General features: G+C 61.6%; 2 protein-coding genes across 12 annotated transcripts in view; one reads left to right on the forward strand and one right to left on the reverse strand.

Annotated features, from left to right (window-relative positions):
- The first annotated feature begins 33 nt into the window (after window positions 1–33).
- Window positions 34–6,995, forward strand: SGSH (N-sulfoglucosamine sulfohydrolase). The gene is made up of 8 exons (XM_058705343.1): window positions 34–172; window positions 1,297–1,457; window positions 3,230–3,335; window positions 3,582–3,732; window positions 4,029–4,185; window positions 4,520–4,601; window positions 5,371–5,574; window positions 6,326–6,995. Exons 1-8 carry the CDS (start codon window positions 76–78, stop codon window positions 6,883–6,885), a joined length of 1,518 nt encoding a protein of 505 aa, XP_058561326.1. The 5' UTR covers window positions 34–75; the 3' UTR covers window positions 6,886–6,995.
- A 982-nt stretch (window positions 6,996–7,977) lies between these two features.
- Window positions 7,978–23,488, reverse strand: part of CARD14 (caspase recruitment domain family member 14) — a 37,972-nt gene continuing 22,461 nt past the window's right edge. For 9 of the 11 annotated variants that reach the window (XM_058705334.1, XM_058705333.1, XM_058705332.1 and 6 more), the window contains 16 exons: window positions 23,185–23,304; window positions 22,112–22,237; window positions 21,829–21,978; window positions 20,648–20,755; window positions 20,018–20,160; window positions 19,776–19,870; window positions 18,475–18,532; window positions 18,065–18,257; window positions 15,212–15,338; window positions 14,673–14,910; window positions 13,802–13,853; window positions 13,081–13,195; window positions 12,339–12,512; window positions 10,261–10,382; window positions 9,456–9,571; window positions 7,978–8,933 (listed from right to left, as the gene is read on the reverse strand). In XM_058705334.1, coding sequence (XP_058561317.1) covers window positions 8,726–8,933; window positions 9,456–9,571; window positions 10,261–10,382; window positions 12,339–12,512; window positions 13,081–13,195; window positions 13,802–13,853; window positions 14,673–14,910; window positions 15,212–15,338; window positions 18,065–18,257; window positions 18,475–18,532; window positions 19,776–19,870; window positions 20,018–20,160; window positions 20,648–20,755; window positions 21,829–21,978; window positions 22,112–22,237; window positions 23,185–23,304 — 2,145 coding nt within the window. In that variant the 3' untranslated portion in view covers window positions 7,978–8,725. Of the gene's footprint in view, window positions 8,934–9,455; window positions 9,819–10,260; window positions 10,383–12,338; window positions 12,513–13,080; window positions 13,196–13,801; window positions 13,854–14,672; window positions 14,911–15,211; window positions 15,339–18,064; window positions 18,258–18,474; window positions 18,533–19,775; window positions 19,871–20,017; window positions 20,161–20,647; window positions 20,756–21,828; window positions 21,979–22,111; window positions 22,238–23,184; window positions 23,305–23,488 lie in introns of those variants that run through there. The other 2 variants (XM_058705336.1, XM_058705338.1) reach the window with 2 other exon arrangements.

Below are 23,488 nucleotides of genomic sequence, written 5' to 3' on the forward strand. Positions count from 1 at the left end.
GACCCCGGGGCGGGGTCTGTGCCACGTGACCGCGGGCGGGGGCGGGGGCGGGGCGGCGGGCCGGGAGCCGCCGCCATGCGCCGTCGGGGGCCGGCCTGCTGGGTGCTGCTGCTGGCGCTGGGGCTCTGCCGCGTGCCCGGGGCGCGCCCCCGGAACGTGCTGCTGATCCTCGGTGAGTGCGCCCCCGCGCCCCTCGCCAGCGAGCCCCGCAGCCCTCCCCGTGTGCCCTCTCTGCTGCCCCAGACTCTTCGCGCTCGGCTCCTCGGAGAGGGAGGCCGGGGCGGCCTCGCCCACCGCGGGCTCCGCAGGGGTCGGGCCGGCGTCCAGCGCCCCACTCCTGCCGCTGGCCCTGACCCTGACCCTGCACCGCGACGCGTGCCCACGGCAGCCAGGGCCAGCCCTGCGGGCCCCCAGCTCGGGCAGCTGGGTGGCCTTCCAGAGTTCGGTGGTCCACGGCCCCCAGAGGGGATGCGGTGGAGGAAGGAGCTGGGGTCCCAAGTCCCCAGAGACGCGACTGGGTGCCGGCCGGGGTGGGGGGTGGGGGGTGGGGGGCTCATCTCCTCCCCAGCGGGGAAACCCTGTAAGTTTGCCCTTCCCTTTTCAGACCCGGGAGCGCTGTGGCTCAGCTCTCCTCCTGGCTGAGTCGCAGCGCCCCCCCCCCCCCCCCACGCCACCCAGCTGCCCTCTCCCCTTGCCCCGTCCCCTCCCAGATATCCCAAGTTCTTCTAGCGCTCTGCTTTTCACGAGACTTGGTGAGCAGAGCGGGGCTGTCACAAGACAACCCTGTTCTTTCCTCTTTTGAGGTCTGAGGCTCTGCCAGATTTACTCTTTCTGATTAAGTTTGTGGTCTCCAACCCGCCCTTCCGCTGATTGTAACATCCAGCTGCTCTCCTCTGAGGGCTCCCATCCGCTCCTCCCTGCTGGGGACACTGGTGCAGAGACCACAGCTCCCGCAGGGTCTGCGGAGCCCCGGGGCTGCCCAGCCACACCCGCTCGCTAACCCGCGACCTGAATATTCCGTCTGGGGTGTCGTGCCTGCCTGGGTACCAATCCCACCCGGTGTCAGGCCACCGGAGTTTCACGCCTGCCTGCTGACCGCTCGCCCGGTTCTTGTGCGTGCCCGGTGGCATTCCCACTCAGGTGGCACGCCTGCCCAGATCCAATGCCCACTTGGGTCCTGCCGCCTGGGTGTCACGCGTGCCCGGGCACCAGGGGCCCAGGCCACCACAGCAGGACTGCGGGTCTCCCTCAGTCCTGAGTCCGGCCCCCCGTGGCCTCTGCCTCTGCCTTCCTCAGCGGACGATGGGGGCTTCGAGAGCGGCACTTACAACAACAGTGCCATCGCCACCCCTCACCTGGATGCCCTGGCCCGCCGCAGCCTGGTCTTCCGCAATGCCTTCACCTCTGTCAGCAGCTGCTCTCCCAGCCGCGCCAGTCTGCTCACTGGCCTGCCCCAGGTGAGGGCAGCAGGGGTGTGGGAGTGTCGAGAGCCCCTCCCTGACCTCCCCTGGGGATGGGCCCACCCTCTTCTCCCCACTCCCAGCCAAGCGGGTTCGAGTATGGGCTAGAGGGCGCCCTCTCCGCGGCTCTGTGGGACCGTGACCGAATCACGTACTCGCGGACCTCAGTCTTCTTACCTGTGAAATGGGGTCTTGAGGACACCTCGTTCCTGGGATTCTTACGGGATTGGCCAAGCTCATACTTTGTATGGAAAGCGCATAGCCAGGTGCCTGGCACGCGGTTGTCCGGGGTTGACTCCTGTCACACTGTTATCCCGGGAGCTTGAGTGATGGTAGGAGCTACCATGTAAACGTTTACTCTGTATCGTGTGTGCTAGAATATGTGTAGGACGGAGCTTACCGTTTTGAGTCTTTCCTAAAATGTTTTTTAAATGCCTTTTCATTTACGAGGCTGTGGGGGAGGGGCAGAGAGAGAGGGAAGGAGACATAGCGGGCTGTGTGCTGACAGTGCAGCGCCCAACGCGGGGCTCGAACTCCTGAAGCGGGAGAGCGTGACCTGAGCCAAAGTCAGGAACTTAACCGACTGAGCCACCCAGGCGCCCTCGTTCCAGTCACTTTTTTTTTTAAGTGCGTGACTGAGCGACATCAGATACGCTCACGTTATCGCGCGGCGTTCCTGCTGTCTACCCCCGGAACTTAATCGTGTTCCCAAACCGAAGCTCTGTGCCCGCTGCCTCCCTGCGCCCCTCCCGGCCCCTGGCCCCTTCTATTCTAGTCTCGTCTCAGTGCGTGCGGTTGCTACAGTGTGTGTCCTGTGGGCACTGGCTGATGTCACGGAGCGTAGTGGCCTCGCGGGAACGTCGTAGCAGGCGTCAGGATGTCCTTCCTTGTGGCCAAAACACCGTGTGAGGTTCTGTCGCGCGGGTCTGGCACACTTTGCTTACCTGTTCAACCGCCGATGGATGCTGAGGTTGCTTGTGCTCCTCTGACTGTTGTGAATAACGCTGCTGTGAACTCGGGTGCACGAGTACTTACTCCCGATGTGTTACCCCGAGACACCATCTTCCGGGGAGCCGGTGTGCTCTGTGCGTCCCCATTGGAGAGACCAAGGCCACGTGTAGGCGGCCCCTGTGTGGCCACTACCCAGACGCTTCCTGGAAGGTTAATCAGGCAGCTGTGAGCTGCACTCCCGTCCGGGCCGTAGGAATGAGGAGAGCACTGTTCCAGCTTGTCTTACGTCTTTCCAGTCTCAGTTTGTAACGTGGGCGACTGTTTTTTTTTACGCTGTAAAAAATCCAGTTAATCGGGGCGCCTGGGTGGCTCAGTGGGTTAAGCGTCCGCCTTTGGCTCAGGCCGTGATCTCACGGTTTGTGGATTCGAGCCCCACATCAGGCTCCACACTGATGGCACAGCGTCTGCTTGTGATCCCCCCCCCCCCCCGCTTCTCTCCTACTCGTGCTCTCTCTCTCTAAATAAGCTTAAAAAAATCCAGTTAACAGCGGTTTGCCACCGTGGCATGTGCTCGCAACGAAAAAGCTGGAAAACCCAGGTAGACCAAAAAAGCAAATAAAAGCCCCCCCTTGGGGCACATCTCCGGCGCGTTGTTTCCCCTGCTGACGTCCTACGGTAGGGGCCTGAGGGAGAGGCCGCGGAACTCTCCCTGGGTGCCGGCCGCCCGAGCCGAAAGAGGGCCCCCGGAGGGCCCGGCGACGAGCCACGGGGAGAGCCGGGGCAGGTGGGGCCCCGCGTCACGCGCGTCTCTGCCGCAGCATCAGAACGGGATGTACGGCTTGCATCAGGACGTCCACCACTTCAACTCCTTCGACAAGGTGCAGAGTTTGCCGCGGCTGCTCGGCCAGGCCGGCGTTCGCACAGGTGAGCGGCTTCCTGCCACAGTGGGGACCGCACAGGCCCCCTCGGGGTGAGCCCCGTGTCGCCTGCTCTGAACACCCGAGGTCCTCGGCCTTTCCCCTGAGCCCTGGCTCCGTGAGGACAAGGGCCCGGGCTGACCGCCTAGAGGCCACACCGGGGCAGGGCTTTGGGGAGGGGGGCGGTGCAGAAGGGAGCGGAGGGGGACGGGATACCTCAGGGGCTCTGGAAGGCCCGTGTCCCCACCTCCAGGCATCATTGGGAAGAAGCACGTGGGGCCCGAGCCGGTGTACCCGTTTGACTTCGCCTACACGGAGGAGAACGGCTCTGTCCTCCAGGTAGGACGCAACATCACCAGAATTAAGCTGCTCGTCCGGAAATTCCTGCGGACTCAGGATGACAGGTGCGCGGAGGCCCCCGCCCCCTTACCACCCACCCCCTCGGCCAGATGCACATCCCGGAGTCTTTAGTTTAGGGATTCTTGGAGACCCCAGGTGGAGGAGCGGGGGAGGGGGAGAAAGTTCCAGATACTCAAGTCAGTCTGGTCAGAGGGAGAGGAGAGGGGACGTTTTCAGTTACAGAGGAGGGGACGGTCCCGAGGGGTGTTCCCGCCTAAAGAATGGGGCTCCGCAGAGTAGAAAGCCAGGTGGCATGTCAACCAGCTGACCTCAAGACTCAAGCCCCTCCCCCCCCGGGCAGGCCCTTCTTCCTCTACATCCCCTTCCACGACCCCCACCGCTGTGGGCACTCCCAGCCCCAGTACGGGACCTTCTGTGAGAAGTTTGGCAACGGGGACAGCGGCATGGGGCGGATCCCAGACTGGACCCCCCAGGCCTACGACCCACAGGACGTGGTGGTAGGACAGCCCCCCGCCGTGTCTCCAAGATGCTCGCTTACCCTTCTTCCGCCTCGTAAATCGGGAGGGGGCTTGGTAGCCTGGGCCCCCGGGCATGTGACGTTAGCACGTTTAACAAGAGACCCACTGGATCCGGTTCCCGTCCGCGCGGCCGGCAAACAAGTGTTAACGTGTCTAGAAGCAGGGACATTCTGGGCCACACCGTTCACCGTGGAGCAGGATTTCGGGCCCTGGGAGGGGGGCCGGCCCTCATCTACCGCCGTTCAAGCACTGGCCACCCCTTCCCCCGGCCTCCGTGCTCCAACCCTGGCTTTGCCCTCACCTGCTCCCCCAGGTGCCTTACTTCGTCCCCGACACTCCCGCAGCCCGAGCTGACCTAGCCGCCCAGTATACCACCATCGGCCGCATGGACCAAGGTGGGTTCCAGGAGCCCGGACGGCGGTGTGCTGCAGCTTGCAGCCCGTCCTGGACCAGAGGTCTGAAGTCGTGGCAGCAGGGCCGTGTCCCCTGCAGCCTCTGGGGCACAGGACAGTCCTCCTGCCTCCTCCAGCGTCTGGTGGCCCCAGGTGTCCCTTGGCTCGTGGCCGCACCCTTCCAGTCTCTGCCCGGCCTCACATAGCCTCGTACGTCTTGGCTGTGTCTCTCCTTGTAAGGACCCTTGTCGTAGGCTTTAGGGCCCACCTGAATGATCACCTGAAGATCCGTGATGGTAACATCTGTCAAGTCCCCTTAACTAAATGAGGACACGTTCACAGGTTCTGGCGGGTTTGTTTCCGTTCGCAGGGACTGCCGTTCAGCCACTACAGAAAGTTGGAACCTTTATCTTTTGGTGCCATTAGTGGGTGGTGACCTGGGAAGGGGGAAAGTGTGGAGGGACTCCTGTCTTCCAGCCGTCGCCCCGTATGGTCCCTGCTACCCACACAGGGCAGGCATGAGATTCCAGAAAACAAACTGGCTGTGCGGGTGCCACGGATGTGCTGAGGGATGGCCGGCGTCCCCGGCCCCCTCCAGGACAGGGTGCTGGGTGAGGGGCCGGGGCGGTGGCCGGGGGGGGGGGGGGGGGGGGGGAGGGGGGCAGACAGCAGAGGTCCAACAGGTGGATGGAGGAATGTGTGAGTGCCCGCCCCTCCCCGCCCCTCCATGCCCGTCTGTGGCTGAGCTCTGCTGTCCCCTCCGCACCCCCAGGGGTGGGACTCGTGCTCCAGGAGCTGCATGAAGCAGGTGTCCTGAATGACACCCTGGTGATCTTCACGTCCGACAACGGGATCCCCTTCCCCAGCGGCAGGACCAACCTGTACTGGCCGGGCACCGCCGAACCCTTGCTGGTGTCGTCCCCGGAGCACACAAAACGCTGGGGCCAGGTCAGCGAGGCCTACGTGAGCCTCCTAGGTATGGCTCCGCGGCTCACGCGGTGGGGGGGAGGAGGGGGGGGAGGAGGGCGGGGGCAAATTTAGTGGTACCACCGTGTCCAGACAGCGCTCTACACCCGCTATCTTACGTGGTTCCCATACCACCTGGGCAGAGAAGGGAGGGCCACCCCGTTCTATAAGTGCAGATGGGGATCAGAGAGGTAAGGTGAGTTGCCCAAGGGCACACAGCTTGTAAGCATCAAGATAGGATTCTAGCCTTGGTGTCGCTGCCCCTGAGACTTGCTTTTTCCCCGGGTGAGTGTCAGAGCCCCCTGGAGTGCTAGGGAACGTCCACGTGGTGTGCACGTGGACATCCCCAGAGTGTCTGAGAATTTGCATTGCTGACGCCGGGGAAGCTGACTTTGAGGGGCCAGGGCGGCTTGGGGCCCACATCGCCCTTTGGCCCCAACGCACAAGTTCCGTAGCGCTGTGGCCACAGCACAGGACAAGAACAGATGAGGCCCTCCGGGGGGGCTTCCTTACGGACCTGAGAGATTTTACCAGGAGCCCCAGTATTGCCAAGTTGGAGCATCTCATTAAGCCATTGAAGGCGTCACGTCCTGGAGGTTTGGGGCCACAGTGGCAGGTTGGACCCAGCGCAGCTCCCTGGTGGCGATCTGGTGTGCAGGGGGGCCCAGCAGCGTTCCAGAAAGGCTTGCATCGAGCCCTTCAGTGGTGGGGGCTCTCGTGCCGCGGAGGGCCGACGTGCCGAGACCCCGCCTCCTTTGCAGACCTCACGCCCACCATCTTGGATTGGTTCTCCGTCCCTTACCCGAGCTACCCCATCTTTGGCTCGAAGACCGTCCGGCTCACCGGCCGGTCCCTCCTGCCGGCGCTGGAGGCAGAGCCCCTCTGGAGCACCGTCTTTGGCAGCCAGAGCCACCACGAGGTCACCATGGCCTACCCCATGCGCTCCGTGCACCACCGGGGCTTCCGCCTGGTGCACAACCTGAACTTCAGGATGCCCTTTCCCATCGACCAGGACTTCTACGTGTCGCCCACCTTTCAGGACCTCCTGAATCGCACCGTGGCCGGCCAGCCCACGGGCTGGTACAAGGACCTCCATCACTACTACTACCGGGACCGTTGGGAGCTCTACGACCTCAGCCAGGACCCCCACGAGACCCGGAACCTGGCCGCTGATCCACGCTATGCCCAGGTTCTGGACCTGCTCCAGACCCAGCTGGCCAAGTGGCAGTGGGAGACCCACGACCCCTGGGTGTGTGCTCCCGATGGTGTCCTGGAGGAGAGGCTCTCTCCCCAGTGCCGGCCACTCCACAATGAGCTGTGAGGGTCGCCGGGGGGCACGTGGGAGGCCTCCCCACGCCCGGTCCCCACCTTTCCAGCTGAGGCGGAGGGAGGGGCAGCGACCCTCCCGTCTGAGCAGGGCTCTCATTGCTGCCGCTGCGTGGAGCGGGGAGTGGTGGGGCCTGTGCCCGGCTCCTTCCTCCGCCCGTGGGAGTGGGGACGCGGTCGTCCTGGTGTCCGAGTCATGTCTCAGCACAGGACTTGCAGGAAGGGGGGCTTGTTTCCTGGGTTCGGCTGGGGACCTGCCAAGAGAAGGCGCTGGGACCTGGGGCTCGAGACCTTCATTCTTCGGAGCCCACAGACGTCCCCGCCCCCTTCACCCGGGAGGAGATGGGCCTCCGGGTGCCCCGCGGGTGGCGGTGGCTCCAGACCGCACTGTATGTGGGAACCCAGTGTCTGGCTCGTGTCCGCCCCTGGCCTTGAAAACTCTTCGAACAACCCTTGAGCGTGTTTTGCGTCCTTCGCTTTGCCCCACGGTCAAGTTCCCGACCCTGGCGGGGTTTCTGCCAGGCTGCTGATCTGTGGCAGGCTTCCCGGGTGCCGAGTTTCGTTCTGTGGTCTGTGTGGGCAGAGCTCATCCTTTCTGAATGTCCAAGCACGAAGACCCCATCCTGTGGCTCGGGTCAGTTCTGTCCGGCTGGACACCCGTGCTGCTGCTCGTAGCTGCCCCGGACCTGCCCAGTTTCCACCTGCTCAACCTGGAAAGACCCAGAAAGCGGGGGCTTTTTCCCTTGAGTGGCGGGCTCCTGCCTTCCTCCCCTCCCCTGCCAACCTCATCGTGGCGGCATAGGGACAGAGCCATGGTCCAGGGCACTGGAAAAGCTTTATTTTGGTAAAATACATAGAAGTTCATTTTCTGACCTCGTTTGCGATAACGGCGGTCTGAGTTCTAGAGCAGCCGCCCGAGGCACTCAGACTCAGGGCCGCTGCTGCCAAAACTCCATTCAGTCTGTGACCGTGGGCGGCAAGGCCGGGTGGTGAGGGGACCCCGGGGGTCCCTGCCCAAGCCACGCCCAAATGTCTCCTGAGCTCTGGAGGTGGAGTAAAAGTCCTTTACTCTGGAGAAGGAGCTGGGGGCGGGGGCGGGGGGGGGGGGGTACCCAGTTAGAGGGGGGCAGTTCCCAGGCTCAGGGGGAGCCCAGATGGCATTTGTGCAATGTGTCTGTGGAAGGCTTCTCGAGGACCCCCCACGGGTCCCCCAAAACTGCCAGGCACCGCTGAAAATACTGTTTCCATCCCTGGGAAACTAGGCTTCCCAGCACATACACACAACTCTCTAAATTGGAGTTACTGAGGCACCTGTCTGCCATCAGGAGCTGAGAAAGTTAGCCAGGATGACATTACAAGAGGGGTTGTGTCTCTGCTCTGGGCAGGGATGGGAGTGACCGTGGGGGTCATCAGGGCTACCAGCTTGCGGCCACCGTGGCTTTGGAATAAGCCCTTTGGCACATTGAATTTGGCACAAAGGGAAGTACAGTGATTCGGGTCCGACAGGTGGTTTTCTGGACATCTGGGGCCTCCAGCTCTGGGAAGGCTCGGGAGACGCCCCCGCTGCGGAAATGTTCTCGGGGCGTCTGGTTCCAGACCACGCGGAGCCTTGGAGGAGGAGGAGATGGTCCGAATGCCCATTGTCCCCTGCATGTAGTTCAAGGTCAGACCCTGGCGAGAGAGGGGAGCCGATGCCCGGAGAGCTGGGCTTGTTTGGTGAGCACCCCCAGGGCTGTGCCTGAGAGGCCCTGAGCTCAACGCACAGGGCCACGTTGTCGGGGACTCCTGTGGGGACTCAGAGGTCCCCACAATTTCTGGAGGAGACTCCGGGGGCATCAGCGGGGGCTCTTCTCTGTCCACACAACCTTCTTCTGCTCGTCCGCGATGGCCAAGCGGACACAGCCGAGCAGGGTTTCCAGGTCACTCCAGCCATCGGGGGCCAGGTGGCTGTACAGACAGGGCACTTCGTCCAGCTCGCCCTCCTCCTGCCTGCCCGCCTCCAGGAGCTGCCGCTCCGAGGTGTTGAGCCGCTGCAGGGCCTTCCTGCAAGGGCCGGACACGGGGAGGGGGGGACCCCTCAGCGAGAGCTGCGTGCGGCGGCCCAGCGCGGAGCCCCAGGAAGCCGACCGCCGGCGCGGAATGCCAGGGGACCAGCACACGGGCCACGCGGCACAAATGCCCTGCCCCGCTTTGGGGGTCCGAGCGCCTCGTAAGGAAGACAGGAGTCAGGCCCCGGCCGACGCTGCACGGGTGTGGGGCGCGGGGTCCAGTTTACAACCTCAGCTGACAAGTGGTAAGGGGGCAACAGGACGTCTGGGTTTGTCCCCAAACCACACCCCAAGTAACGGTGTTCAGCTCCTGTCCTCACCCAGCGCAGCTGGACCGTGAGCTGCTCGTACCCCAGCGAACACGCGGCCTTAGTCAAGGCGGGTGCCAGGCCTCCCTCACCGTCAGGGCTGCTCCCAGGGGGGAGGCTGCAGGTGCTTGTCCCAGACCCCAGGCCGCGCCCCGGAGGCACGTGATGCCAGGCTCAGCCCCACCGCCAGCCCTCAGGGTCCCACCTACTTGAGTTTCTTGGCCGCCTTCTCGTTGACGGAGATGTGGACGATGATGGGGAAGATCTCCGACCTGTGGAGGGCACGGACGCTGTCCAGCCGGACGTCCAGGAGGGCGTGGGTGTTCTGCAGGGGACAGGGGAGATGGCTCAAGGTCCTCGGCCTCAGAGGCGGTGAGAGGAGCCCACACCGGGGAGGAGCGATGGGGAGAGAAGCCGGGGGCGCCCTGTTGGGTGCGAGGGCACTTGCTGTACCATTTCAGGTCTGTCCGTTTGGTGTTTCATCGGCAGAATCTAGGAACTGTGAGTCGTTGGGGTCGCGGGAGACTTTGTGGGGGGCCGGAACCCTCCCGGTCAGAAGGCCCCGTCAGCCTCTGTGGGCGGGGGTTGGGAAGGGGGGGGGCATCTGCCTCTGGCTCACAGCTGGGCCTGCCCGTCTCACGTCCACATAAAACCGCATGGTTCACGGTGAGCTGCTTTTCATGTATTCGTTTGAGCCTTAAATCAGTATGGAGGCTTATCTCCATTTTATTCCTCATTTTAACAAATATTATTCAGATTTCCTGTGCCAAGGAATCCGGCTCAGGGAAGTTAACAGATCCCAGGTGGCAGAGACGGGGCTCGGTCTTTCCGCACTACGCCCTCCGCACGCTGAGCCAGAGATTAGCCGAGCACCAGCACGGGGCGTCCCTAGCCTGCAGGCTGGCCACCAGCGTCTCTCCGATCTCGGCGTCGGTCCTTCCTGCCCTGTCCCACCACCATCCTCCGGAGATGGGTCCCCAAACCCCCAGAGCAGCTCCCGGCCTCGCCCATTACCTTCTCCATGAGGGACTCAATGGCCCTGCGGGTCACCCAGTAGCGGCCACCGGATGCCTCTTTCTCCTGGATGATGTCCCCCCTCTGGCTGGAGGCATCGCATTCCTCCTGGCTCAAGTATTCTGAAGGTGACAGTGGACGGGGACATCAGGCACCCAGCTCTGCGAGGTCCTGAGCACTCTCACCCCCGCGGACCCCCCCCCCCCCAGCTCTGGGGAACCCTCTGCCTAGGGTGTCGTCTGTGTACCCCTGGCCCTGCTCTTCACGCTCAGAGGAGTCTGTGCCCTGCACGCGCACCTTCGACCATCAGTCACGTGCTCTGCCAGTGCCCGGACGTGGGTGGACGGATGGACGGAAGGGAGGGAGGAAGGGTGCGGGTAAACCCCTCTCCCACACCCTCAAGATCCAAACGTGAATGTCCAGCTTGTCACCCCTAGGAATCCCTTAGAGCCCACAGGTCAGGGCTGTGGGGCCCCCAAGCGAGACCTGGCGACGTCCGGAGGCCTTTTGGGCTGTCACGGCTCAGGGGGAGGGGGCGCCACCGGCATCTGGTGGGTGGAGGCCAGGGACGGGCCCCAGCACAGAGAGTGAGGCCGCCCCAGCCCGCTGTCGGTGCCCGGGCGGAGACCCCTTGCCCTGAACGAACCAGTCAAGACACCCCCACTTGTGCCACTCTCGGTTCCGACGCCCATTCTCCAGAGTCCGAGCCGCGCCCCCAGAGCGTTCCCCACGGTCACGGCGACCCCAGCTCACGGACAGCTCCTCTCCCCGGGCCTCGCCGCCCGAACGTTGCCCACACACTTGCGGCCCCGTGCCCTCTGTGAGCTCCAAGGGTAGTGCAGAGCCAAGGCCTCCCGCAGCCATCAGCCAGCGGCGAGCGGATGAACGAAAACTCCCACAAAGTCCACGTCCCGCTCTCCAACCGTCGCAACCTTCTTTTCTGCTGTGCAGACGCTCAGACCCTGTCCCCTGGGATCTGGCAGTCCAGATGGCCGGGGTCTCTCGGGGACCCTCCACCGAGCAGCTCTGGAGGTGAGCAGGCGGGTGGAGCCCTCCGCTGGTCCCGCCCCGGTTCCGTACAACCCTATCTGCGAGCAGGGACTGCGCTGGATTGAACAGCATCCCCCCTAAATGCGTGGGCACCTGGAACCTCGGGCTGTGACTTTATTTGGAAATAGGGTCTTTGCAGATGTGATTAGTTACGATGAGGTCATCCTGGAAGAAGACGGGCCCTAAAGATTGGTTCCTTTAAATTTTTTTTTTTAATGTTTTATTTTTGAGACAAAGAGAGACAGAATGTTAGGGGCAGAGAGAGAGGGAGACACAGAATCCGAAGCAGCCTCCAGGCTCCGAGCTGTCGGCACAGAGCCCGGTGTGGGGCTCGAACTCACGAGCTGTGAGATCGTGACCTGAGCTGAAGTCGGACGCTGAACCGACTGAGCCCCCCCAGACGCCTCGAGATTGGTTCCTTATAAGAAGACTGTGAGGGGCGCCTGGGTTGCTCAGTTGGTTAAGCATCGACTTTTGGTTTTGGCTCAGGTCATGATCTCACCGTTCGTGAGTTAGAGCCCCACGTTGGGCTCTGTGCTGACAGCCAGGAGCCTGCTTGGGATTCTCTCTCTCTCTCTCTCTCTCTCTCTGCACCCCCCACCCCTGCTCACACGCTCTCTAAATAATTAAATAAATATATAAATAAATAAACAAATAATAAACTAAAAAAAAAAAAAAAAGGACCAAAGACAGACACGGAGAGGGGAGGTCACAGGACAAGGAGGCAGAAAGCACAGTGACACAGCCACAAGCCAGGACCCCCAGGACTGCGGGCACCCTGGAAGCCAGGAAAGGAAAGGAGAACCCCACCCCTTGGAGCCTCCGGGTGGGGGGCAGCCCGGAGACACTGGATCTCCGCCTTCTGGACTGCATCACCCCGGGAGAATAAATCCCTGCTGTTCGGAGTGGCCCGATCTGTGGTCCCTTCTCATGGCGGCCCCGGGGCCTCCAGAGAAGAAGACAAGCATTCTGCCAAGGCCTCGCTCCACAACCTGACAGACAGGCGGGGCTCCCAGGCGACGGCGTACCTGCTGGGCACTTCTTAAACCCCTGGAGGAGACACAGCTTCTCGCTCAGGATCCTGCCGACCACCCTGGGCACGAAGAGCACGGGCCGGGGCCGGCTGGGCCTGTGGGGACGCACCAGGCTGTAGGGCACCAGGGTGAAGCAGGTCTCGGCCCAGAAGCACGCGGTGGGGGGCTCTGTGGGGGAGAGGAGGCGTGAGGCTCCAGGCTGGGCTGCTCACCAGCCCCCACGGCCCAGGACGCACCGAGTCCGTCCGTGTCTGCACAGCCCGGGGTTCCCGCTGGGACACAGGCCCATGCTCGGCTCCCACCGGTGACACCCGCCTCCCACACGCCCTGCTCGGCGGCTCCTTGCACCCTTTGATTCGGGGGCTCCGGTCTCTCCAGGCACCGCTCCACAGGCCCACCGCAGGATGGAGAAACGCAGTTCCCTGCCGTTCCCACGGTCCGCCTGACCCCTGGCCCCGGGGTCCCTGCGCTGGCTGGACCCACAGCACCAGGCCTTCCCTCCCTCCGGATCCCTGGCCTTCCAGGTTGCCCTTCTGTCTTCAGCAGCCATGCTACGCACCCAAAAAACTTTGCAAAAAGAAGAAGACCAACCCAAGACGATCCACTTCCGCTGTCTTTGTGTACGTGGTTTGACGGGGTCGGGGGATGTGCCGCGCTGACCTCTCTTATGACCTCGCACCCACGCCTGGCACGAGGGGGCTATCAAGGGCCCCTCGGCCCGCTCCGGCCGCCTCACCTTCCGGCCTGCTGCGCTCTGACAGGGCCCCCTCAAAGGATGAGCACACAGGGCTGGCCTTGGTTCTGTCCACGCCGACGATGCGGACCAGCTTCTGGGGTCCCCCGGAAGACTGCTGGAGGGGAGCAGAGGGACGAGCAGGTGTCCAAGCTGTCTGCACACGGCCCGACCCAGGCTGGCGCCTGACCACAAGGCTGTGCCCGCCGAACAGCCAGGTGGCACAGGCCCCACACCGGAGGGTGGGAGATGAAGGGAGGCAGGAGAGGGTCCTCAGGCAGGGCATCCAGAGTGAGGCAGGAGGGGAGGGGGGGAGAGGGGAGGGGAGGGGAGGGGCCCCACAGCCCGGCCCTGCCCCAATCCCAGGACAGCTGAGGGCTCTGTGTCAGGACCTCAGAGGGAATGGGATGGGGTGGGGACGGGCAAATGGGATGAACTGGGGGCATGGCAGAGAGGGCACCTGCATGCATTAGAGAAGCTCGCGGGCTGGGTGTAGGGTGCAGACCCAGGTGACGGCCGGAGGGCCCCCCAGGGAGAGACACACCAGGGGTCGCACCCATGGGGCCAGCAGGCCAGCACCTGCCCCCCTTCCAGCCCACCCCAGATGGGGTCAGGGCCCTCCAGGTGCTGTGAGCCGGGAGGAGGAGGGCCGGGGAGGGGGGAGGCAGGGCCCCCATAGCAGGCGCCCGTGTCCGGGGTCCAGGTGCGGCTCTCCCCGCCTCACCTTGCGGGCGATGGTGCTCCGCTGGATCAGAGCAATGAGCAGCTGCTGAGCCCTGTGCAGAAGAGCACAGCCCTGACCCAGTGGCAAGGAGGGCTTGACGAGAAGGGGCCCCTGCCCAGCAACCCAGAGCACCCCTGTGGCCCCAGACAGCCGCTCTCCACTCTGGTGGCCACTATGGTCCGCTGGGGCTTTCGAAAAAGTGCAAAGCCCCGGCCCGCCCCTGCAGCTGCCACTGGAACTGTTGTGAGTCGGAGCCCAGGTGACTCGGTGTGAGCCTGGGTCTGGGCCACGTTCCAGAACCTCGACAGCCAGGTACGGCCGACGCCCGCGCTTCGTGGACCACGCTCGGTCCAGAACACGGTTCTCCGCAGGCGTGTCGTTGCTCCCAGGGAGGCCACCCCCTGTCCAGCTGTCCCAGGACGTGGGACTTCTGTGCTCAAACCAACAAGTCCCAGACATACCAGGAGACACTGGGCCATGTCTGGAGAAGACATTTTTCATTGTCACAACTAGGGGGCAGAAGCACCACTGACATCCTGCTGTGCCCTGGACGGCCCCCCGTGACAGAGTGAGCCAGCCCCAGTGTCACGCTGGTCCTCAGTGCTCTAGAATGCTCTAAGATGAAGGCCATCCCTTCTCACAAAGAAACCTCATCTAAGCAGTAAAATTGAGGTGGCACATTGGGGGTTCCATCCACTTGGGGGCACATCTCATCACGCCTACCCTCTGCTCCTGGGCAGTGGAGGGAAGCCTGGGGAGACCACTCTTCCTCGCTGGCAGGGGGGTGCGTCCACGAGAAGCCAGGCCGGGCGACCCCGGCAGCGCCCTGGCCCAACCCGGGGAGGTGTTGGGGTGCAGGACAGATGCTCACCGTGCATAGTTGGGGATGCTGCCCCTCTCGGTGCCCTTCGTGCTATAGGGGCCCACGCGGTGGGCGTGCCAGCAGCCGCGGCCCCGGAACATGGTGTCGGTGACATGCAGGATGTCGTTGCATCGCACCTGCAGCTCCCCCACCGCCCTCGCCTCCAGGGCCAGGTTGACCCGGATGTAGAAGGAGTCCCCCGAGGTAGCCACTTTGGCCTCCAGGTCCTGGACCAACTTCTTATAACCTGATCAAAGATAAGCCTGGGCTGTGATCCCACGATGAGGAAGGGTCTGGAATGTGAGAGGAAGGGAGAAGGAAGGACCCCCCGCCCCCCCAGAGTCTTAGGAGCCATCTCGGTGCTGGAGTCCGTGGGTGGGAGATCCCCAGCCGCCCTGGGGTCGTCTGCAGACCTGGGGCACAGTATGGTCCTGGGGTGGGCGGGAGGGCTTGGCCTCGGTGCAGCCAGGGGCTCACGGACACAGGACTCAGTGGTACAAGCCTCCAGTGGTGGCCTCACGGGGTGGGTGGTGTGGGGGAGTGTGTACCCTCCATGTTGACCTTCACAGACAGGCAACAGAAGCCGTTCACCCTCCGGAGAAGTCCGACGGCCTGCTCCAGGGTTGTGTCCTCCAGGGTGGCCTTGAACGAGGACTCCGTTGCCTCGTAATCCACCTGAGGGCAAATCACGAGTGTCGGCATCTTTTGAGCTGGATTCTGCGGTCACAGTCTGAGTACAGGGGTGTACCCTACAGAAGGACCCGCTCGCCCTTCCCAGCCATCCACACACACCCATCAGAGCCCTTGTCACCGGCCCTGTTTCAGGACATCTCGATGTCAGCTCCTCTGACCACACACATTCCCGACCCGAGAGTCAACCACCGTCCCTTCTCTAGCACGCGGCTTGGCCAGCATGCGGAAGGATGAGACTAGACCACGTCCCAACACCGTACACAAATATAAACTCAAAATGGATGAAAGACCTAAACGTAAAACAGGAAGCCATCAAAAACCTCGAGGAGAGGGGCGCCTGGGTGGCTCAGTCGGTTGGGCGGCCGACTTCGGCTCAGGTCATGATATTGCGGTCCGTGAGTTCGAGCCCCGCGTCGGGCTCTGTGCTGACAGCTCAGAGCCTGGAGCCTGCTTCGTATTCTGTGTCTCCCTCTCTCTGACCCTCCCCTGTTCATGCTCTGTCTCTCTCTGTTTCAAAAATAAATAAACATTAAAAAAAAAAATTTAAAAAAAAACCTCGAGGAGAAAGCAGGCAGTAACCTCTTTGACCTCAGCCGTAGCAACTTCTTACTCAACACGTCTCCGGAGGCCAGGGAAACCAAAGCAAAAATGAACTACTGGGACCTCATCAAGATAAAAAGCTTCCACGCAGTGAAGGAAACAGTCAACAAAAGTAAAAGGCAGCCTACGGAGTGGGAGAAGACTTCCGCAAACGACATATCAGATAGAGGGTTAGTATCCAACATATGTAAAGAACTGATATAACTCAGTACCCGAAGAACAAAAACCCAGTTGAAAAATGGGCAGAAAACACGAATAGATGTTTTCCCAAAGCAGACATCCAGATGGCCAAAAGGCACAGGGAAAGATGCTCGCCATCACTCCTCAACAGGGAAACAACCAATCAAAACCACGATGAGATGCCACCTCACACCTGTCAGAATGGCCGAAATCAACAACACAAGAAACAACACGAGTTGGTGAGGACGCGGAGAAAGGGGAACCCTCTTGCGCTGCTGGTGGGAATGCAAACTGGTGCAGCCGCTCTGGAGAGCAGTATGGAGGGTCCTCAGAAAGTTACAGAGAGAACTACCCTACGACCCAGCAATTGCACTGGTAGGTATTTACCCAAAGGATACGAAAATACAGATAAGAAGGGGTACATGCACCCAGATGTTTACAGCAGCATCATCAACTGTAGCCAAATTATGGAAACAGCCCAAGTGTCCATCGACTGATGAAATGGATAAAGAAGATGTGGTTTATAGACACACACACACACACACACACACACACACACACACACAGAGTGGAGTATTACTCAGCATCAAAACGAATGGCGTCTTGCCATTTGCAATGACATGGATGGAGCTAGAAAGTATGAGAGTAGGTGAAATATTCATAGAAAGACAATACCATACGATTTATGTGGAATTTAAGAAACAAAACCAAGGAGCAAAGGGAAAGAGAGAGAGAGACAAAAACCAAGAAACAGACTCAACTACAGAGAACACACGGGTGGCTACAGAGGGAGGTGGGGGGATGGGTGAAACGGGACGGGGGTGAAGGAGGGCACCTGTGAGGAGCACCGGGTGACGGATGGAAGTGTCGAATCACCCTATTGTCCACCTAAAACTAATCTTACCCTGGATTAGTTAGCTAACCACAATTAAAATAAAAACTTTAAATAAAGAAAGAATAAAAAAATATATTTCGAAACGTTTTTATGCTGTTAGAACCGAACTGGCCCCATTTGGATGTCAGGACCGTCTCCGCAGACGTCATAAAGGCTCCTGTCGCTTTAACCGCAACGTAGGCCGATGACTGAGGATCTTAAGGGGTGTGCGAGGGATGTGAGGAAGGGCCGTGTGTGTGTGTGTGTGTGTGTGTGTGTGTGTGTGTGTGTGTCCCTTGCACGAGATCGAAGATGAACCGCGGGGCCAGGGCTCCTGACCAAGGCGCAGCCCCCCGCCCTTGTCAGCACTGACTCCAGGCGCCGTGCCCGCCTCACCCCAGGCTCCTCCTGGGGGAACCAGCCCTCGGGAACTGGGCGACTCTTTCCTGCTTTCAGGCCGCATCAACGTCACCTTCCTGCCCACTATTCACTCGATAATAATTAGTTAAGTGGGTTTTGCAGTTTAACGAATATTTTACAGTTAGAAAGCTTTTTCAAATGCCCCCAGTGAACACTAACACATTAGCGTTACACGCGTTTCACTACACACACACAAAGTGGTCGGCACAGCTAACAAAGGCCCCTTGGGGCGCCTGGGGGGCTCAGTCGGCTGAGCATCCGACTTCAGCTCAGGTCACGATCTCGCGGTCTGTGGGTTCGAGCCCCGCGTCGGGCTCTGGGCTGCCGGCTCGGACCCTGGAGCCTGCTTCCGATTCTGTGTCTCCCTCTCTCTCTGCCCCTCCCCCACTTGTGCTCTGTCTCTCTCTGTCTCCAAAAGAAATAAAAACATTAAAAAAAATTTTTTTTAAAAAGGCCCCACCTCAGTACTGGCCCGTGGCCTCGTCACAGGACCCTGGCCTCCGAGTGAGCATAACCTCAGCCTGAGAGGGAACGTGGGCTACCCCGACAGCACGTTCTCCTCCGGCTGGAGCTGCGGCTGCTGACCCCGCTGGGGAAGATCCTGGGGGGCTCGCGGGCCCGGTGCCACACTCACCATCATGATCTGGGTGCCCGGGCGCAAGGCCATCTCGTCCGCCGCGGAGCCTGGGGTGACCCGGTGAATGAAGATGCCCGTGAGGTTGCCGCCAATGACACTTATCTGCTCCAGCAGCTCGTCCCCCTGGAAGGCCAGCACGGTGACCTGGCTCAGGATCTTGCGGGCCGGCCTCCTCCGCACCGGGACGCTGCTGCAGGAGAGGAGGGGACAGAGCCCACGAGCCACCGAGAGCAGGAGGTCAGGCACGGCCCTGTCCCCACCGGCCCCAGCACCTGGAATTCTCACCTCCCCTCACCCACCCATCCACAACCCCATCCTCAGAAATGCTGTCACCTCCCAACAGTGATGGGACACGGTCCTCACTCTGCCCTGCCACCTGCTGGGCCTGGCGCCCTTCCGCCGCTCACCTGGCTGAGACGGAGAGGCCCCCGGAGGATGGCTGCAGGCTGTCACAGTTGGCAAGTTCTGGACGGAAGCAGAGGGCTCAGACACGAGCCAGGCCAGCCCCGAGGTCACCCTTCCTGACGGAGCTTCTGCTCACCTGGGCCACCTCGCGCCCCCCCCACCCCCAACCAGAGCCTTAGCCACCACCCCCACCCCCGCTGGTCTGTCTCCTTCTGCTGAGGCGGAACCTCCCTTTCCTCTTTCCTTTCTCGCTGCTTAGAACCTCAGTTTATCTTCCCCCAAACAGCAGTGGGATTTGACCTACACGGTGTCCTTATGTGAGAGTTGAGTTGCCAACATTTTACAGGATAGGGCAGCTAGAGTCTGGATTTCTGGCTACATTAAAAATCAAATCTAGGGTGGGGGGTGAGCGAAATAGGAGATGGGGGGATTAAGGAGTGCACTTGTGATAAACACCGGGTGATTAAAATAAAAACAAACAAAAAAAATCAGACCTGGCATAATCCTGGGCCCGCATTTCTGCAGGGACCTGCATCTCCCCACGGCGGCAACTGCCAGCACCGGCGATCAGCTGCCTGGTCAGTGACCCACAGGGAGCCCCGGACCCCACCTGCCCCAAAGGTGTGGCTGTTCTGTACAGAGCAGGGTGCGTGCGCCCCCTGGTGGCCCACTGCGTGAACTCCAGACGGGGTGCTAAGCACCTGTTGTGTGTGCGGGGGGCCACGGCTGGGGGCAGCTGAGCTGGGGTGGAAAAGGTGGGGAGGCCGCCCCTGTGGGGCCCGTGGCCTGAGAAGGGGAGGAGACCAGTTAAGTCACAAATATGAAGAATAGGCCGCAGGCGATGTGGGGAGGTCTCAGGTGGCAGGAGGCAGCACCCGGGGGGAGGAGAGATGCTCACAGCAGGTGTCTCTTCCAGGAGCAGTGGGGACTAACCCCCTTTGCCTTCTGGTATCACTTAAGCGTCCCGGGGTCAGAGCAGGGGGGGCACAGGGAGAGAACACGTGTGAATGTTGATGCCGAGCTGGACGGAAAGATGAACACAGCTCCCTCTGCTCCCAGGTGAGATAGAAAGGACACCCAGTAACAGGGCACATCGGGGCATGGGCTTGAATGACCAGGTGGCCTGCATTTCCCAGAGGCCTGGGGCGGGGCAGCAGGGAAGCTCACCTCCCCTGCCCTCTGGAGAGGCACTGGGTCGACTCACCCGCCTCCCTGAAGACCCCTGTTCTCACTTCTCCTCCTGCTCAGCTGCCCAGGAGAGGGGGGCCGCTGCAGAGGTCCAGTGGGGGGGGGGTGCACTCACCTGCCGGGTCTACAATCTCATAATCCAGGTCCGTAGCATCTGCCTTAGCCCCCGGGGAGGGTCCCCGGTCCACCTGCAGGGTTTCTGGGAAGCTGCTGGAAAGCGTGGGAATAAGACGGCTCAGGGTGATCGCTTGCTCCCTGACTCAGACCCAGAGCTCCCGGCACCTGCCCAGCCCTCGGCCGGGGTCCCAGTGAGCTGCCGGGGTCCGTGCCATCTGAACCCCATTGCCAGTCCCTTACCTGAAAGACCAGGGGTCTTCCCAGAAGTCCTCTGCGGCCCGCTTGTACAGGGACTGCTGACTGGGAGGCATGGGGCTGCTGGACCGGAAGCTGTCCACCAGCTCACGGCTGGATGTGGTGCTCAGGTCAGAGCAGAGCTGAGACTGGAGGGGGGGGGGGGTGGGACAGAGGTCATACAGGGCTCACGCGGGGCTCACGGGGCTCACATGGAGCAGCGGGGTCCCTAAATGTCAGGGTAGAGGCGGCGACAAGGACACAGCACAGAGCAAGGTCACACTAACTGAACACCTACTATGTGCCAGGCACCCTCTTAGCTGCTTTCCAGATTTCATGTAGCTCAGTTCTGGTAGATAACTCTACGTGGTGGGGTAGTGTTGTCCCACTTTACAAACAAAGCAGCTGAGGCCCAGAGAGGCCAACTTCCTGGCTGGTGAGGGCCACAGTGCGGAGCGAGGCACTGGAAGATAGCAGGTGCACCGTGTGGATCTGAATGCAGCCCCCCCCCCCGCACCGGGTTTGCTTCACAAGTACTTCGTTAGCACCTGCGGTGTGCCAGCCAGGCCCCCTCTATCCCAGTAGGTGGGGGTGCGCCTGGCCGGGCCCCAGGAGGGGACCAGGCAGCCGCCGTACCTCGGTGAAGCTGCGGTCACTGTCATCCCGCGGACAGATGGCCAACATGCGCACGAGCCGCTGCTTCCCCTTTGGACACGGCTCCCGGGCTCCGGCTTCCTGCTCAGGCTGCCAAAGATGGGCCACAGGCTGTTCGGCGCAGGAGAGTTTCCTCTTGGATGCCCTCGGCGGGAGGGGGGGGGGGGTGTCCCAGCAAGTCAACTCCCTCCCGTGTCCCCCTCCTGCCTCCACCTCCCACCTCTTCCCCCTGGGCACTGTTCCCTCATCACGTCCCCTCCTCCGAGCCTGGGACCCCACCCCCCCCCCACTCCTCACAGCAGGAGCTGACCACTGAGGAGAAGGAAAGCAACCAGCTTGGGGAATGGCATTTTAGGGATTATGTGTTGTTCCTTACAGGTTACACAAATAACACGTGCTATATATGTAGAACATCCACACTCCACACAGAGTATCGGAGGCAAACAGAATTGATCAGAGAAGAAAAGAAAAGCCACCCATCGTCCACACTCAAAAAACAAGACCGTTAGCATTTTGCTGTCTGTCTTTTTATATGTATATGTATTTGGAACATGGTCAATGTGGGGAGGGTGGAGGAGGAAGCAGCTGGGGCCCTGCCCAGGAAGAGGAGGGTCTCCCACGGCCTCACCAAGTTCCCGGGCGCCTCTGAAGAGGCTCTCCGCACCCCCGCCCCCCCGGCCGGTGCCAGAGCTGGAGCTGTGGACAGATCCTAACGGAAGGTTTTTATAATCATTTTAGCCCTTGGGGAACGCAGTTCCCTTCATGCATGGAAGTCAGCTCCTGGACATTGGCCTTGCAAACCCGGAATGCATCATCTACAAAAGCGAGTGGCTGCCTGCCCGGTTTCACACGCTTTCTTTCTTCATCGAACACCAGACTTTAGAGGTTCCAGAACCTTCCGCCAAGCTACCCCTTTCATGACTTGCACAAGATTACCACGAAAGGAGAGGTGGACACAGACCCGACTTGCCCCGGTGTGCCCCTTCAAGGACCCGGCAACATGGTTCACCCACGAGAGCCGATGTGCCGTGGATGCGGCTCAACCCGATGCCCCGGCGGGGACCGCGAGTGGCCCGGTACCGCCCCCACCCCCGCTGTGCCCACCTGGCCCCCCAGCCCCGCCACCCAACCGCATCCCCGTGGGGTGGGAGGGAGGCACTCACCCCTCGCAGGGCCTCGGCCTGCGGCCCTTGAAGCTGACGGCGCAGCTCCCAGACCTGGTCTGTCAGTTCAAACACTTTCCTGCGGAGGGCGTCCTTCTCTGTCAGGCTCTGAGAAATCTCCATCCGGGCCGCGTCTCTGGCGGAGAAGGCCTGGGAGGCAGAAAGGAAAGGAGGGAGGATGGCACGCGGCGAGCGAGAGAGCGAGCCGGCCAGCGGCCAGCGGGGGACAGCAGTGGTGGGGACTCGGCCGGGCGGCACCCCGGGGCCCCTCCCCTCCGGGCACCTGGTCTCGCTCTCGCTGCAGCTCCAGCAACTGGCCCTGGAGGGCGCTGATCTTCTCCTTGTAGATGTCACAGTCGACCTTAGTCCTCTGGAACTGCAGCAAGGTCTGCTCCTTCTCCTCCCAGTACTGGACGGGGGACAGACACAGCCCATGCAGGCCAGCGGCTCTGGGGACTGACGACGGGGTGGGGCCGGGGTGCCTCGGGGAGGCGGAGAGGGGGGACCGTCCGGGCGATAACATAGGTGACTTCCTGCCCGTGTCTTAAGTGCCAAATTTCAAGGTGCGTCTATCCACAGGGCTGCTATGCTGATTATAATTGAATTTAGTCGGTACAGCGCGTGACTCTGGATCTCGGGGCTGCGGGTTCGAGCCCCGCGTTGGGTGCGGAGATCACTTAAAAATAAAATCTTATTATTATTTTTTTTTAATTTTTTTTTCAACGTTTTTTATTTATTTTTGGGACAGAGAGAGACAGAGCATGAACGGGGGAGGGTCAGAGAGAGAGGGAGACGCAGAATCGGAAATAGGCTCCAGGCTCCGAGCCGTCAGCCCAGAGCCCGACGCGGGGCTCGAACTCACGGACCGCGAGATCGTGACCTGGCTGAAGTCGGACGCTTAACCGACTGCGCCACCCAGGCGCCCCTTAAAAATAAAATCTTAAAGAAATACGCATGGGTGTTGCATGTACAACTGTGCTTCGTTCACTCCACGTCCCCAGAGACGTAAAGAATTTCCCTCCACGCTACCGCCTCATTTTCTCGCGCTGTCTCCTTCCTCCGTGTCCTCCCCTTGCCTGTTGTGGCAACTGAATAAACCCCTGGTGCTGGCCCCGGGGGCCCCCCACTGGAGAGCACCCTCCGTGCTATTGCTCGTGTGTCCGATTGCTTCCTGACCACCCGCTAACCGGCCGGGGCCTCTAGCCTTGGGTCCGTGTTCCACGCGGCTCCCGTGAAGGATGAGCGGTCGGGCCAGCGTGTTCGGGAAGCGGCGCTGGGTTTAAGCGCGGTGTGGTCTCGAGGGCCCGCGGCCCCCGCCCGCGCCCCGCGGGGCCGGACGCGGCCCGGGAGGGTCACCTGCTTCCGCTGCCTCTCGGCGGCCACGGCCCGCTGCCTCAGGGAGTGGATGCGCTCCACCAGCGTCTGTGTGCCCTCCAGGGCCTCGCCCAGGTTCTGTTCCAGGATGTCCTTCTCCGCCTGGGGGCAAAGAGGGGTCAGCCCCGGGGCCCTGACCTCCTGAGACGCCTGCCCCTGGGAAGCACCCCATCGTTCTTCCCCGGGAACGGGCAACAGGAAATCTCGAGGCCGGGCGCGTGGATGGGTTTGGCCTTATTCCCGCGCATCTCACAGAAGCGAAGGCCGGGTCAGCCGTCAAAACGGG

Source organism: Neofelis nebulosa, chromosome 16 (assembly GCF_028018385.1).
Source record: "Neofelis nebulosa isolate mNeoNeb1 chromosome 16, mNeoNeb1.pri, whole genome shotgun sequence".
In the NCBI taxonomy this organism is placed as follows: domain Eukaryota; kingdom Metazoa; phylum Chordata; class Mammalia; order Carnivora; family Felidae; genus Neofelis; species Neofelis nebulosa.